Here is a 17,972-nt window from a genome sequence, read left to right on the forward strand (position 1 = left end):
GTGCATTAGAATATCTAAAATTTATATACCCATCTTTTATAAAATGCATTTTAAGAACGCTGATAAGAATTAAAAATTCCATTGAAAGATTGTTCTTACATAGGTTAAAAAAGTAGAGCACAGTGAAAGTAAAACTGATGAGGTGTACTGAAGAGTATGCAGTCTGAACTTATTATTATGTTTGCTTCCCTGCTTCCCCAAATGGTTAGATAAATGTTAATTTCATTAAGTTTATTGTATACAGAGATGTTATCTAGAGGAGCCAAATAGCCACTCAAGATAAGGCTTCAGTGGGTGACATTTTGGTGGTGTTACCATTATCTAAAGTTTGGTTCTTAGTTTTGTCCTTTGGGAAACATCTTTTTGTCGGCCCACCTATTAGTAATCTGGCATAGAGAGGGTGAATCTCACTGCCCCACCCATAAAAGATTAATGTATCAACCAGAATATCAATGTATTAATTTACTAAAGAAATATGACTCCCAATACACTGGAAGATTTGTATTCATTTGACTCGCAGATTACTTCAAATGCTCTGCTTGAGAAACTAAATTATAGTAATCAGATTGATTCATAATTATAAATTTGATTAAGGAGGACTAGTTATTTGATATTAATGACTGTCATTAACATGTTCTGGTAGATATAACAGCCATCTCAGCTCTGGTATGTCCTTGTAGGGGGCTTGGAATTATGATGCTGATGATGCCATCCTGCATACCACAAAGACCATGTCCTGAATTAATATGCACACTCTCATAATGGGCAGACAACGTTAGATACAACTGTTTTATTGAAGCTTGAGCCTAGGGTTTCCCTTTTATTTTATTATTTAATTAGGCTGAGTTTAAAATAATTATTAAGTTTAGTATGTTTTGCCATTCTTCAATTCTGTGCTTTGGGCACCCATTTACAGATTATTGCTTTGGATGGGTTACTTCTAAAGATGGTTTTCTAATTTATTGGGTGATGTTTTATCCTAATTTTTTTTCTTAAAGGATGACTAATAAATTTGTAGATGGTTCTTTACTGCTGTTTCTGTGTATACAGTTTATTTCTGTTTAGCTAATATTAGGCATCTCAGTATACAGAGTTTTTTTGACTGACCAACTTCTCTTTGTTTTGGACTATCTCATTTGTTCAAATCTTGTATTACTTAACCCACTTCCTTTACCAGTATGTCTTTTTGTTCTAGTTTTGAATTTCTTTTATCTTTTTCATTTCTCTTGCATGGTTTTAATTATAAGGCATAGTTAATTGAACAGTGATAGAAAATTTTGATCATGGACTGTTCAAGAGGTGGAAAAGACCTTAGATTTCACCTAATCCAATTCCCACATTTTATGGATGGGGACCAGAGACTCAGAGAGGTTACGTTACGTCTAACCCTAATTTGAAAATTGTTTTCCCATTATCCTATATTTCATTTTTATATAGGAATTCTAAGGATATCTGTATAACAAGGGTTCAGGGTACCCTTGTAAGGGTATATTATCTTCCTTGTCAAAGAACTATAGATACAACCCTAACTGGAAATTAGTTTTAATACTTTTAACAATCTTGTTGGTTGATATAAAGGGTACTTAAGGTAAAGTTAACATTTTTTTAATCCCTTCTTATAGGATCAGATGACAACAATCTGAATTCCATCTTTTATGAACATTTAACCAGATCCCTACAACACAGTCTTTGTGGTGATTTGCACCTAGGACGGTGGGGAAACTACAGCACAGGGGACTGTTTCATTCTTGCCTCTGACTACCTCAATGCGTTAGTACACCTGATAGAGATAGGCAATGGGCTGGTTACCTTCCAGCTGCGGGGACTTGAATTCAGAGGTAAGACATTCACCTTTCATTTCTATAACGTACTCCTGTGACATCTAAGTTTTATGTGTTTACATCTCAAATCAAAAGTTATAAAAGTAGGTCCTTAGTATTTGGAATTCTGGAATGAGAAAAGCTGTTAAAGAGTAGTTATTAGTTTTTTTCCAAATTTCCCAAATTTCACATTCAGAGAAGAATCATTTTTGCAGTATGCTCTGTATGTAAAGGTAGTATCAATAGTGTATAACAGACTTGTTTTTTCCTGGTAATAGTGAATTTCTGTTGTTCTGTGCTTGCCCTCTTGCTAGTCTTTTTTTGTGATCAGTTGCATATGCTCGTTAGATGGCCCCCAGCATAGAATGCTGAGGGCAGAGATTAGCTAACCAAGTTACTTTCATATAGTTGCAATGCCTTTGTCCTCAACAATTTTTTAAAATTGAGGTGAAATTCACATAACATCAAATTAGCAATTTTAAAGTGAACAAATTAGTGGCATTTAGTATATTCACGATATTGTGCAACCACCACCTCTGTCTAGTTCCAAAGCATTTTCATCACCCCAAAATATAACCTCACACCCATTAAGCAGTTACTCCCTATTTCCCCACCAGCCTTCAACAATTTTGTATACTGACAAATGAAGCTGTTTCTACACAGGAAACTGTGCATTCAGAAACATACCAGCTTGCTGTTATCCACTTCTGTAAGTTGAGTGTCTTGTAAGCAGGAATAGAAACTTGTCTTATAGGAATTGAAGGAGTCCTATTAATGCATGTGTTTCCAATCTAGGCAACATTTGGACTTGAGAGTTTTTAGAGAAAGCATCCAAGCAGTGTTTTGGTCTATTCTAAGAAGTACCTTAGGTGTTTTTAACCTGAAATAGGAAATAAGAAGGCATTTGTCTAAATAGAGGATCAAATTAGACCTGTACCCTATAGCTTTATTTTTACCCTGGTGTTGAATCAGACAGAAAGTTTGCACCTTTGTTACATAATATCTTTGTTAATGGAGCAAGTGCTTTTCTAAAGTTACTCCATTCATTGGAAATAAGATTTTACTTGTGTAAAACTCAAGATAGTAAATGTTAATGTTTGTTATTTATTTGTAATTTATTTGTAACCCATTCGCTCTCTCTTCTTCAAAATCTCCTATTCTTGTCTTATGGTTTGTTTCTGACTCTCTGTCAGAAGCCCAGGACCTTAATTCCATCTCTTCTAGGGTCTTAACCCAGTGCTGTTCAAATCTAATCCATCTATCCTCATCCAAAAGTCAGCACCCCCTTACCACTACACATACCACTGCTGTAACTTCACCTTTTTAAATTGTTGGCACCTGAAGATTTCATCTTTGCTTTTTGATTTTAATTTAACTTTTTTTTTAACAAGTATTTGTGGGGAGGTTATTTTATCCAGAATTTCTATGTGTATGAATTGGAAGGGGGTCCTTCTTATCTGATCATTTCACCATATTGATCAGAAATTGTCCAAATCAAAAATTGATCCAAATTTTCACTCTCCCCACTTTACTCTCTGGTACCAAATAGATTCAAGTAAACTTTTGGATAAATCCTTTGCCATCCAAACTCTCACTCTTTGTCAAACAAAACTCAAATCAATGTGAGAACACAGTACCCCCTTACTTTCTACACTCATGCTGAATTTCAATAGCAGTCCATAACTGTAATTCTTCATTCAGCCATTGTGATTTTTTTTTTAAAGGCAAATTCAGATATGTCCTTTCCATTCCATGCTTTAAATTTTCAGTGGCTTTCCATTGCATTTAAAATAAAATTCAAATTCCTTAACACATCCTATGGACAGCTGCGCGATCTGGCCTCTGTCAGTTTCTCCACCTTACTTTGTAGCACCCTCCTCATCCACTGTAGCCGCACTGGCCTTCCTTCAGTGTCCTAGCTGTGCTAAATTCTTTACTAAGGCCTCCTTATCGCCCTTCCCTTTGCCCAGAAAGTACCAACCGTCTCCCCTCTTCCTGCCAATCTTCCACCTCTAATTCCTTAATTATCTTTAAGAATTAGCTTAACTGTCACTTTCTCAGAGAAGCCTTAGTCTCTAACCACCTGTCCCACATGATTATCTCTTATATTACCCTGTTTTTACCTCCTTAGCACTTAGCAGAGTTCTAATTTTATATTTATTTGTTTATTTGTTTAAAGTTTATTTCTTCTCTAGCCCAGGGGTTGGCAGACATTTTCTGTAAAGAGCCAAGATAGTTAATAGTTTAGGCTTTTGGAGCCATACACATTCTCTGTTGCATGTTCTTCTTTGATTTTTCTTTTAAACAGTCCTTTAAAAATATCAAAACCACTCTTAGCTTGGATTTGGCCCAGGGCTGTATTTTGTAAACCTTTGCTGTAGATTATAAACTCCTCAAGGGCAGGAGTCCTATCTGCTTCATTTATCATTGTATATCCAGCACCTATCACAGCAGCTAGCATATGATAAAGATCACTTTGTAGAATGGTTAAGTAATCTAAGTAATAGTCTTTTCTCCTTCCTCTTCATTCCAGAACTTTGATGAGGAATGATTATACTCTTGCTCAAATGCTGTTGTGACCTTTGGTTATTTTCTTTCCTTCACAGTGGGAGTCCCTGTTCCGTCTACCTCCTGCCCCTCAAAATATTAATTAAGAGTGTCGTCAGTATTTTGCCAGGCAGATATTTGGATCTGCTGAGCATTTTGATGTGTTTTCTGATGTATACTCCATTAAGCCAATTTAATTCCTTTGATTTTATTGTCTCTCATAGTGGATGCTAAATTTTAAGTGACATTTAACTAAAATTTCTTGATCAGTTTTTTATAGGTCTTGGTTAAATACCTTCATGGTTTTCATTTCCATTTTCATTTTACTGATATTCTCAAGATTCTTTTCCATGTAAATTTTATGTCAGATATTTGAGTTATCAATCATGTTTTTTGTCTATCAGAATTTCCTGGTTACAGCTTCTACCAAGTTTGTAAATGTTACTTCTATATATTTTTAAATGTTACTTCTACCAAGTACGGTTTTTCAGGTCAAACTTCATAGGTCAAAAATTTTTATTCTGTTTGGATTCCTTTCAGTTTTTACTCAAATTAATTTTAACATGTCTGGTTTTCATAATTGTTAGTTTTATTAATTTTTACCAGTTATATTCACTATGAAGTGACTGAAAGATCTAGCTAATCCAGGAAACAATTAGTAATGGTTTCTCTAGAATCCCTTTCCAAATCTCAAAATTCTTTTTTCAGTTATTAATATTCCTGTGCTTATTGTTGACTTCATTTTCCAAGCAAAATGAAGCAAAATGCTTCATTTTCCAAGCATATTACTGGGTATGTTGGGGTAGAAAATATTCTTGGGGTTTGTATGTCAGAGTGAAAACACCCCCACATTAATTCAGTTACTGTGTTTATTCTGCTACTCTGAACAAGGACCTCATTCTGTCTCTCGTGAGAAAATGTCAAACCTCTGAATTCACTCCTGCCTCTTCTCTTCTCTGTATACTACTACCAGAGTCATCTGCACAAAATACAGCTCTCGTTACGTTATTTCCTTTACTTAAAAACCTTTGACTGACTTTGCAGAAGGATGACAAAATGAATAAAATAAAGTAAAAACATATAAAACCTAAGGAATAGACCCAACTTCATGCCACAGTTTAAAAAACCCAGCCTCAGAAAGTTTCTTCTAGAAATTGAATAATTCTTCTGCCCTCTCTAATCTATTCTAGCAAATGGATAAGGAAGGAAAATATCTCAAGGTTCTCTTGTACAAAACCAATGTAATACTGATGTCAAAATATGACTGAACTGGCTAAAAAAGTAATTATAGTTTAATTCGTTTATGACTATAGATACAAAAATCCTCAGAGCCCCGAGTAAGGAGAAACCAGCAGTACTTTTATTTTTAAGTATCCCTCACCAATTCAGCCGTTTTTCATTCTTTAAATTAATTATTAAAAGCAAATTTGTTAAATTTCATTTTCGTTATTGGTTTCAAAAGTACTTTATAAAATTACATACGTCCTTATTCTGAAGAAAATGTACATGTGTATCTGTAGTCAGTATCATGTGCAATGGTCAACCACAGCATGCATTCCTGTTTATGTCAGGTTCAAGACAAAGTTTTTTCACCACTATGTAACACTATTGTGGAAGTGCTCGTCAACATAATTAAACAAGAAATGAAATAATAAAATTGTTGAAGGCTCTATAGAGTTCTCGACAGTACAGCTCATTAGCTTGGCCAAGCTCACCTCTCAGTCTTATCGTTCATCATACCACCATCACCACCACCATCACCAACGGGGGCTAAATTTCTTGGCATCTTTTTCTCTCAAAGTGGTGTTTTAAATATGGATGTTGTATATATCCTCTTTAAAAGAAAAAAATTCTTATGAGGTCCCATTTATTTTTATTATAATGTAACTTTAATATGTACCTTTATAAAATTAGCTATAATCACCCTATAGTCCTATAAGGAATTTACAAATTAAATGGAAGCAAGGCCACAGAACGAAATAAAAATTAACATGAATGTGATGGATGGTATGTTGTTGGCATAGATGGCTGTGTATCTAATTCTATATTTAATCTGATTTTCTATTTTTATTTCAATAACACTAATGCAGAGAATGCCTATTAGATAAGTACCGTGTATAAAAGAATGTAATTTCAAAGAATTGTTTGCTAGTACAGAACAATCAGACCTGATACCTAATTGAAACTTTATCAGCAGATAAGCCTCAAGTGCCAATAATGTAATCTTATCCAATTGTTGGAATTGGCAACAGAGAAAAATTGTAATTATATATTTAATATTAAACTATAGTGAACCATTACAAGTTGTATAGCCAAGTAAGCAGGACGTATATATACTGTTTCTGCTTGCAGCGTGGACACAGTGCTGGTGAGAATACAGCCCAGATTCTTTTGAGTTCTGCATGTCTGTCTGTGTCGTGTGCCCTGGGATGATTCAGTTCTCGTTCCACTCCTCTAGTTTTGAGTTAACTCAGACCTTCATGAGACACACGTTGACTTATTTGGTCTTCATTTGATATGAATGCAGTTGTAAACCCAAATTTGAAAAATTTGGGAATCAATGAATCAAAATTAAGGTTGCTTTATTGCACAAATTCTCAAAACCTTGAATGTGCTAGTACACATTATGATTCTGCAGAAGATGAACATATACTATGCCTGTTTTCTGGAGCATGCTGCAGTTTGTTAATGGACAGTCTAAGGTAAATCAATCACATACTCTCAATTGCTATAAATAAAATGTCTTTTTTCTAAGTTTCTTATGTCTTTGAAGCATTCATTTTTCCACCTCATGTTTTTTTCACCTCATGTTTCTTACCCCTTTGTCGTAAGTGCTTTCTCTCTCTCCCTCTAAGGTACTTACTGTCAACAACGGGAAGTGGAGGCCATTACTGAAGGTGTTGAGGAAGATGAAGGATTTTGCTGTTGTGAACCTGGCCATATTCCTCATGCGCTTTCATTTAATGCTGCATTTAGCCAGCGCTGGCTAGCTTGGGAAGTGATAGTCACCAAGTATATTTTGGAGGGTTATAGCATCACTGACAATAGTGCTGCTTCTATGCTTCAAGTCTTTGATCTTCGGAAAGTACTCACCACTTACTATGTCAAGGTAAGGATATGTGCCTACTTAGATCTGGTATCAGAGGCTCTTGGAAAAGACAGGTATACGCACACGGGTGCACACACACACACGTTTGTTTTTTTAACTTGTGCTTTGCTTCTAAGTAGTGATTTAAATTCTCTAGTATCCGGTACAGTCAGTAAATTATACCTATGAAGGTCTTGCTATTTCCTTCTTTAGTGAAACTTATTACATTTGTTCATTAATATTAATAGCTACCATCTGTAGTGCATATCTTTTAGGTACTGCGTTAAGGAGTACACACATACACGCATGTATATATATGATATGTATATCTTACCTAATTCTCTAAAGGAATATTATGTCCCTGTTTTACATATAAACAAGTTAAGGATCAAAAGTTAACTTCGCCGAAGTCGTCTAACTAGCAAGTGGAGTTGGGGATTTAAAACCCAGGCTTGTCTGACTCCTGAGTCCTTGCTGTTAACCACTGCTTTGCACTGCTTTCAACAAACTGAATGAAAGTATTGCAAGATTTGGGAGGTCTCCAAAAACACCCTCACATTTGACACCAATTGCAATTTCAGGGTCCCCAAGACCCTGAAACCACAATCAGGTTCAATCATTTGCTAGAAGGACTCACAGAACTCAGCAAAGCCATTATACTCATGGTTAGAACTTATTACAGTGGAAGGATACAGGTTAAAATCTGCCAAGGGAAGAGGCACATAGGGCAGGGTCTAGAGACACTAAGGCCTGAACTTCCAGTTGTCCTCTCCCAGTGGAGTTGTGTAGACAATGTTTATTTCTCCCAGGAACGATGTGAGAGAATACCTACAGAGTGTTGCCAGCCAAGGAAGCTCGCCTGAGCCTCAGTGGGCAGAGTTTGTCTTGAAACACTGTCATTTAGACTTGTTTGACCACCCACATGGCCAGCCTTAGTCTCCTGATCCTGTAGAGCTCATGGTTCTAAGCCTCCAGGTAAATAAAGACTCTCTTATCAGGCAGGACATTGCATGGGATTAGAGGTTATCTCCCAGAACTCAAGTGCAAAGGCCAAACCTCTCTTTGGGCAAGATTAGTTCTTTACTGCACAGGTATTCTGTTTTTGCCAAAGATTTTACAGAAGTACAGCATGGTTATGACTGGGGGTTTACAGGCTAAGGCAACATTTTCAAGAGGAAAAACGTATGCTAAATCTTAATGATTCATGTGTTATTACCTCTATGTACCACCTTGTTTGTGCTGATTGGGTTGAAGCCTGAGTCCTCTGTTGAATGTTTGGTTAAACCCAACCTCAGGAAGCTAAAGAAATTGACTTTACAACATTTTTTAACGTGTGCATTTGTGTGTGGAATTTCCTATCTCTAAAGATGTATATTTCTATTGCTTTATTTATTAGTTATATTTTTATAACTTGACCTAGGATCACAAGATGGTTTAATAGCTTTCTATGAGAAATTTCTCAAAATAAGTACACCACAGTAAAGGTTTTTCATTTCTCTTAAAAGATCCTAAATTCACTAGACAGAATTGTTTTTAGAATATCCTAAAATCAGTGGACTGGAATTGTTTTGAAGTTGCCTTCTTGAATTTATGGTTGTGATTTTAAAAGTATTAAATTAATTTTTTTTTATCTAGGAAGGCCTGAGATGGATTACTATAGCATTCTTAAAATAGTATACTTACAGTATTGAGCTGGAATATACATTTTTGATTCCTACTATCAGTATAAACAGTTGGAATTAATTTACTGAGGACTTGGAGTTAATTCAGATTGTGATTTAGCCTGAGTTTTGTTTTGTTTTTTATCTTTTCCTCACTTAGGGTATCATTTATTATGTTACAACTTCTTCTAAACTGGAGGAGTGGCTGGCTAATGAGACGATGCAGGAAGGACTACGTCTGTGTGCAGATCGAAATTACGTTGATGTGGACCCAACGTTTAATCCAAACATTGATGAAGACTATGACCATCGACTTGCAGGCATATCCAGGGAGAGTTTCTGTGTGATTTACCTCAACTGGATAGAGTATTGCTCTTCCCGAAGAGCAAAGGTAGAGTTTATTTCATTTATAACTCTGAATGTTTTTCCAAAGATGGAAAGAATACCTCTATTTGTTATCATGAGGTTGGTTTTTCTAGACTTTCCTCTTTCTAACTGTCTGGGTAAGAGAACCTGTCTAGTTCATTATGGTTGGGCCAAACCAACTCTGCCAAAACAGGTTAGAGTAAGCGACCTCTCTCATTCTTTCATCTGCAGTGTCATAATCTCACTGTCCAAATAGCAACCTCCACCCTGTGCAGGTACGGACATACACACAGATTCAGGTTGTAGATTACCTGTAGCACCTTCTTAAAGACTGCGTTTTGGAGCATCCCCAGCCCCAAGCCCCCAAACGCACACAGCAGACTTAAGGTTAAGTTAATATCTTTGTCCCAAATCCAAGGTCTAATCCAGTGCTAATAGAATTTTCTGCAATGATTGAAACATTCTGTGTTGTTCCAATATGGTAATTACTAACCCACCACATATGGTAGGTTATGAGACACTTGAAGTGTAGCCAGTATGACTAAGGAAATGAATTTTTCAATTTAATTTTAATTGATTTAAATTTAAATCAATTAAATTTAGGCTAGTGGCTACCATACTGGACAATGTTCATCTAGACTACTGACTTTAAAATGTTAACATGGGTAAAAATGATACAGGAGTATGTAAAAATGCAGATTCATGGGCCTTGCCTGTGAGATTCTTATTCTGTAGGTCTAGGCTGGGGACCCAAGATCTGTATCATGCTGGGTGATTATAACGCAAGGGGTTCGTAATCCGCACTTCAGGATAACTTGTCTTATCCTAAAGGTAAGCTGAGTCACAGACTTCACCAACTACTGTTTTCCTCCTGGGTCCCATGGCTCTTGTGGCAGTGTTGCTCCCCCTGGTTCGACCCCAGGTACCACAACCACAGTACCAAGGCAGAGTGCCAAGTCTTGTGTCGTTGAACCACCAGCGTCCGATGTACAGGATTACTCTGTACCATGGAGCATAGTGAGCCGCTTTGACAACCAGTGCCTTTATCATGATCTGGGATGTACACACTGACTGTCTTTAGATGTAGCACCTAGTTTAGTCTTTCTTTACAGATACTCAATTAGAGTAAGGCACCCCATCATAATCAGCCTGTTTCTCTTACTTCATCCATAAGAAAGGGAGCCTTCTTGTACTTCCTCTTTGAACAGTGGCCTTTGAGCTTTTGTACGGGATGCACAGTAGATACTGAGCAGAGTAGCGTATTTTTAAGGAAGGAATAAAAGATAGAATAAAATAACCTCGTAAGAGCTCAGAAAAAGGACCAGCAGACAATGTCTGGAAATGGAGGCCCTCAAAGCTAATCTTCTCTTCTTTCAAACACATAACAAGCAATTTATTTTTTTTCATAAATGAAATATATACTTAGAATGCTTTGCACACTGTTCTCAAATCCTTGGACTTAGTTCTTGGCAGGGGAGGGGGAGATGGGGGTGGTTGGGGTGACCATATTATTCTAATAGCCTTTCTCTGGCTTAGACTATATTGGTTACTTTTGTTTGGTTTAACCATCGTCACCTAGGCTAGGAACTCACTGTCTACCGACTCAGGAATAGGCTCCATCCTTCCTAACTTTAAGGAATAAATAATCTCTTAGAAATTATTGCTGAGGTCATGGATGTACCTCAAGGAAGTCATCCTCTTAATTGCTTATAAATCATATTCAAAATGTTTACCTCCAAACTTGGGTATCCCCAGTCTCTTCAGAGAGCTTATTATCACTAGATCAGTCTGGCTTATATTCTACTCTTGTAGTCCCCTCCAGAAGAAAATTGTCAGGAAAATTAAAATAATCCCTTCATTCTCCAGTTTTTTAAATTGAACAAGATTATCCCTACCTCCTTAAAACCATGAATTCTGTTTTGTGAATCACCATTCCCAGAATAACCTCTTCCCAGTGAAGGAAGTTAATTAAACCAGAAAGATTTGCTGACTCCAAATTCTGGTACCCTCACCTGAATGTTAATAAAGTTGCCTCCAGCCTTTTTTTCCCATAATTTCTTTCCAAGATAGTTTTCTAACTTGCATATTACACAGAAATAAAAAAGTTATTCTTTCCTCCTTCTCTTACTATATGTATTCTAGGAGGAAATAATCTTTCATATAATAGCTGTACCTGTCTTCTAAAGAGCTTGAAATAATGTTTTTGTAAGTGTAGCCCTGGATTAACTGCATTAAAACTACCTGGAATGCTAAATTGGAAAGATTCGTCTCAGCTTGACTTTGCTTCCTGCTTCTTAAGTGACAGTACATTTCTTTCACCATTGTTGTTAGTATTAGCAAGAAGTTTTTGTGAGAATTTCTAATGCATTTGAGGATGTAAGACACGTCTTCTCCAACAGTAACAAAATAGAGCTCCCAGGGTTGAACCAATTATTTTTTCTCTCAGTACATTAACGATGTGGCTACACTGCCTTCTGGCTTGCATTGTTTCTGACAAATAATAAAGGCGCACCTCAGAGATATTGCAGGTTGTGTTCCAGACCACCACAGTAAAGCGAGTATCACAGTAAAGCGAGTCAACACGAATTGTTTTTTTTTCCCAATTGTAAATGTTATGAAGTATACTAAGTGTGCAATAGCATTACGTCTAAAACTGTAACCATGTACGTTACTTAATTTCAAAATACATTATTGCTAAAAAATGCTAACCATCATCTGAGCCTTCAGTAAATCATAATCTTTTTGCTGGTGGACGGTTTGAAATATTTTGAGAATTACCAAAATGTGACCCAGAGGCATAAAAGTGAGCAAATACCATTGGAAAAAATGGTGCCAATAGACTTGCTCAAAGCAACATTGCCACAACCCTTCAAGTTGTTAAAAAAAAAAAAAAAACACAGTATATGCAAAGCGCAATAAAACAATGTATGCCTGTATGTACCACATAATGATGTCTTTTTTTACTGGCTGCTTTTAAGATTTTCTCTTCATCACTAGTTTTAAGCAATTTACTTATTTATTTGGCTGTGGTGGGTCTTAGTTGCTGCACGCGGGATCTTCATTGCTGCACGCGGGATCTTCATTGCAGCATGCGAACTCTTAGTTGCAGCATGTGAACTCTTAGTTGCAGCATGTGGGACCAGATCCCCTGAGTAGGGATCGAACCTGGGCCCCCTGCATTGGGAGTGTGGAGTTTTAGCCATTAGACCACCAGGGAAGTCCCAAGCAGTTTAATTATGATGTACCTTGGTGCTGTCTTCTTAATGTTTCTTGTTCTTGGAGTTCATTGAGCTACTTGAATCCCTAAGTATATATCATTTTCATCAGACTTAGAAATATTTTGGTGATTATTTTTTTCAAATTCTTTTCGTGTCTTCCTGTTTCCCTTTTCTGGGGAACTCCAGTTAACATTTATATTAGGCTGCCTTAAGTTGTCCTACAGCTCACTGATGCTCTGTATTTTTTTTTTAGTCTTTTTTTGTCTCTGTGTTTAATTTTGCATAGTTTCTGTTATATTTGTTAGATCATTTATTTTTTCTTCTGCATTGTTTAATATGCCATTAATCTCATGCAGTGTATTTTTTTTATTCTCAGACATTGCATTTTTTTGTATTTTTTGCGGTTTAATTTTTTTTTTTTTTGGCTGCGCTGTGGGGCTTTCGGGATCTTAGTTTCCCAATCAGAGATTGCAACCAGCCCCCCAGTGGTAGAAGCGTGGAGTCATAACCACTGGACCACCAGGGAATTCCTTGTGTATTTTATACTGATATAAACCTTTCATGTCTCTACTAGCATGCTGTCATTCCTCTATCTTTTTGAACTTATGGAATGCAGTTATAATAACTCTTTTAATGTCCTTGTTGACTAATTCTAACATCTGTGTCATTTCTGGGTCAGTTTTGACTGATTAATTGATTATTTTTCTAATTGTGGGTCCTATTTTCCTGCTAGTTTGCATGCCTGACAATTTTTGATTGGATGCTAGACTTTATGAATTTTACCTTGATGAGTGCTGGATATTTTTGTATTCCCATAAATATTATTGACCTTATTCTGTGACACAATTAAATTCCTTGGGGACAGTTTGATCTTTTCAGGGTTTACTTTTAAGCTTTCTTAGGAGGGACCAAAGCAGCCTTTAGTCTGGGGCTAATTTTTCCCCATTACTGAGACAGTATTCTTCTGAGCACTCTAGCCAATCATAGAATTTCCCATTGTTCCTTTCTGCTTTTTTTCTGATGGTTCTGTTCTCAGCCTTGGACCTTTGCTGCATGTGCTGATCAGTAATCTGCTGGACTCAAGAGGGATCCTCTGCAGATCTCCAGAGCTTGCTCTCTGTATGTAGGTCTCTCCTTGGCACTTTGCCTTGCAAACTCTAGCCACCTTGACCTCCCCAGACTCCCAGCTATCTCCTCAACTTGGAGACCTCTAGCTAGAGGAGGCTCTACCTGTGTTCCTCTTCCTTGTACTACAGCCTGGAAACTCTCGTAGGGTTTCCCATTTCTCAGGGATTAGTATCCAATGTCTCAATATATTCTTTTCTTGGTCATTTCAGGTGCAAGGGGTAAATCCGGCCTTTATTACTCTGTCTTGGCCAGTAGCAGAGGCCTGAACTAAATTTAAAATAAAAAAAATTTTTGGACTACCCTGGCAGTCCAGTGGTTAAGACTCTGCACTTCCACTGCAGGGGGCACGAGTTCAATATGTGGTCAGGGAACTAAGATTCCCACATGCCACGTGGTGCAGCCAAAAAAAAAATTTTTTTTCCCCATCACAAAAGCAATACATTTTCAGCATATAAAGTTGACTGGGTGGGGAAGGGAGGGAGACAGAAAAGAAAGAAATGTAGGATCTCCTACACAGTTACTATTGTTAACTGAATTGTGCAATTAATGGTAATTAACTAACCAAGCTATATTAAGTTAGTATCTTAGACAACTGCCCTTTTTTGTTTATAAGTTAATGGTTTATAAAGCCAAATATATATACCATTGGCAAAGTTAGAATAATTAAGTTCATTATCAGCCTAGATCCATGATTCTTCAACTTTAGCATGCTTTAGAATCACGTGGAGTGTGATGCGTGGACACCACCTTCAGAATATGACTTCATAGGTCTGAAGTGGCTCAAGAATTTGCATTTCTAATAAGTTCCCAGATGATTCTCATGTTGTGTCCCAAGATTACACTTTGAGAACCACTGCTTTAGATTGTTTCTCAGTCATTGAGATGCTACCAAGATTTTCTGTAGTATTATATAAAGTATACTATTTTGCTTGTGTATATATATATAATTATTGTATTATATATTTTAATATATAATATATATGTAATAGTCAATAATCAAGGTATACAGTTGTTGAAAAATTAAAAGGTTGAGGGGAAGCAGTATTCTACGGATATCAATTTGATTTTCTTTACTGTGGTTATAGTCACTAATAGGCTATATAGATAGAATACTATATTTTTCAGGAGAGGACAGTATCAGTAATGATGTATATCAACAAGTACTTTGAGATGTTTAGCTAATATCCTAATACTCTGTAATACAGCCACTTTCTTTTTAGTATGTTCTAGTATTATTATAAAGTATTAGATTTTATTTAAAGATTCCAAAGAACCTTCTCATACACATTGACACTTCATTTTATGCTGTTTTGTTAAGTTTCTTTTCATTAGAACTTTTATCTGAAGAGATAGAAAGTATGTACTAGTTGAGTTCCTTAACTTCTCTGATTTATTAAATAGATACCTTCTGATTTGTTAAATACTCATATTCCTTTCTGATAACTAACATTCTTTTGTTTTTCCTTTTTTTTAATGAGGTATAATTGACATAACATTAATTAGTTTCAGGTGTACAACATAATTATTCCATATTTGTGTATATTGCAAAGTGATCACCACAATAAGTCTAGTTAACATCTTTCACCATACATAGTTACAGAATTATTTTTTCCTTGTGACGAGAACTTTTAAGATCTACTCTCTCAGTAGTTTTCACATATGCAATACAGTATTAGTAAACTGTAGTCATTGTGCTGTACATTACATCACCATGACATTCATTTTATAACTGGAAATTTGTGCCTTTTGACCCCGTCACCCCATTCTTTGTTTTTTGTTTTTTAAAGCCACTGGATGTGGACAAAGATTCATCCCTGGTGACTCTTTGTTATGGACTCTGTGTTCTGGGACGGAGAGCTTTGGGGACTGCATCCCACCATATGTCCAGGTAAGGAAGGCATTTCTGTTTTCAGAAAGAGACTGGGAAGCTCTATAACTGAAATCTGAAAAAATCTGAAATAGTTTTAATGGAAGCATTCTGTGCTAATTTATTGCAAACGCCTCTTTGGATATTGTATTGTATAGATCTTTTTGCCGAACACAGTGGAGTTCTAAGTGGTTAACAGAACTGGCTTTTAAAATTCACATGTGTGGGCAACTATAGATAATGAGAATTTAATAGATTTAAGACATTTTAAGAAACAATCAACTCATAACGTATGATTGGTCTCTTCCCATATACATCTATTTTCTAACAATTCACTTCTTTTTATTTTTCCATTTCTCCTTGCAATTTTTTTTTTTTTAAATTAATTAATTATTTATTTATTTATTTTTGGCTGTGTTGGGTCTTCGTTTCTGTGCGAGGGCTTTGTCCAGTTGTGGCGAGCGGGGGCCACTCTTCATCGCGGTGCGCGGGCCTCTCACTATTGCGGCCTCTCTTGTTGCGGAGCACAGGCTCCAGACGCGCAGGCTCAGTAGCTGTGGCTCACGGGCCCAGCTGCTCTGCAGCATGTGGGATCTTCCCAGACCAGGGCTCGAGCCCGTGTCCCCTGCATTGGCAGGCAGACTCTCAACCACTGCGCCACCAGGGAAGCCCTCTCCTTGCAATTTTTGTTCACAGCATTTATACTGTTAATATAGTGGTACATTAGATTTGGGGACTCTAAATATAAACTGGATTTCTTGACATATACATCCAATTGAATTAGAATAAAGAAATGCCACATATTTTAAGTTTTCTTCTGTGATTCCTACATGTTTTCCATTAGGCCCTCCTTACTTTCTTTTAAGTTACAGTGTCTTTGCCTGTTGTTTATTTTCAGGGACTCACTATTATAGTAGTTCATAAACAAGGGTCCCAGGTCAAACAGGCCCTGTCCCTTGTGATTCTGATTCAGGGGTGCTTACATTAGTTCTTGGCATTTGTATCTTCAAAACACTCCCACATTCTTCTGATGCATAACCAGATGTTAGAATCAGTGTAATGGAAGACCTTTGTTAAAATATGTAAACTTTTATCTCTAATCTTAACAGTAATTTAGAGTCATTCCTCTATGGATTGCATGCCCTATTTAAGGGAGATTTCCGTATTTCTTCAATTCGAGACGAATGGATCTTTGCTGACATGGAATTGCTGAGAAAAGTAGTAGTCCCTGGAATTCGTATGTCCATTAAACTTCATCAGGTAAGAATGGGGAATTTCTAATGCATTACTGGTGTTTAATGGTACTTCTTCACTTGACTTCCAAATTATGTTCCTTAGGATCCTTTTGAGAAATACTCTGATTTGAAGCAAAGAAAAACATGATTCATGACACGATATTAAATCTTAGGAGCCTAAACCTGTGTTTCTAACAGTAAATTTGAACATTAATATTAGAGAGTGACCTGGGCATGAACTTGAGGAAAAATGCAAGCAGTGATAAACTGGAAATAAATACCTATGGCCCCTGTAATGGTTGCTTTGACTTCACATGATTGTAATTCATTCCTGTTCTGCGGGTGGACGTAGCTGACTCCTGATGCAGCGTAATAGCATCTCAGGAGTCTTGTAAGTGCTGCTGTTACTGAACTATGAGCTCCATTCAGCATGTTGTATAGAGTAATAGATGGTTAGGACAGATTCAGCCTTAATTAAATAATCCTAGTAAGGTAATAAAATGAAAATGAGGGCTCCAAAATGCATATCTAAAGCCCTGGATCACTTTAAGAATATATTTTGAAATTAAACACTGGCACTTGCTGCTCTAATCATTCCACTTGACAGTAATGATGAGATCTGATGATAGAGAGCACATGACAATATTCATTAAAATACATCTGCTGTGCTCAAATCTGGATGACTCTTTCCCTCAAATAAAGGGTGAATTACTCTTCAAATGATTTTAGTATGATCTAAAGTGTTAGAATGGGGAGTTCCCTGGTGGTCCAGTGATAAAGCATCTGCAACCCAATGCAGGGGGCACGGGTTCGATCCCTGGTTGGGGAACTAAGATCCCACATGCTGCGGGACAGCTGAGCCCACGTGCCACAACTACTGAGCTCACACGCCACAAACTACAGAGCCCATGTGTTGTGGAGCCCGTGCACCACAACTAGAGAGAGAAAACCCCCACACCACAACTAGAGAGAAGCCCATGCACCACAACGAAAGATCCCGCATGCCTCAGTGAAGACTCCGCATGCCACAACTAAGACCCGA

At 36.8% G+C, this 17,972-nt stretch overlaps 1 protein-coding gene across 6 annotated transcripts in view; it reads left to right on the forward strand.

The window, feature by feature from the left end:
- Positions 1–17,972, forward strand: part of PCNX1 (pecanex 1) — a 166,580-nt gene that overhangs the window by 130,849 nt on the left and 17,759 nt on the right. For all 6 annotated transcript variants that reach the window (XM_036841725.1, XM_036841727.1, XM_036841726.1 and 3 more), the window contains 5 exons: positions 1,623–1,838; positions 7,223–7,476; positions 9,277–9,507; positions 15,616–15,716; positions 16,805–16,955. In XM_036841725.1, the coding sequence (XP_036697620.1) occupies positions 1,623–1,838; positions 7,223–7,476; positions 9,277–9,507; positions 15,616–15,716; positions 16,805–16,955 (953 nt within the window). The remainder of the gene's footprint in view (positions 1–1,622; positions 1,839–7,222; positions 7,477–9,276; positions 9,508–15,615; positions 15,717–16,804; positions 16,956–17,972) is intronic.

This window comes from Balaenoptera musculus, chromosome 2, assembly GCF_009873245.2.
Source record: "Balaenoptera musculus isolate JJ_BM4_2016_0621 chromosome 2, mBalMus1.pri.v3, whole genome shotgun sequence".
Classification (NCBI taxonomy): domain Eukaryota; kingdom Metazoa; phylum Chordata; class Mammalia; order Artiodactyla; family Balaenopteridae; genus Balaenoptera; species Balaenoptera musculus.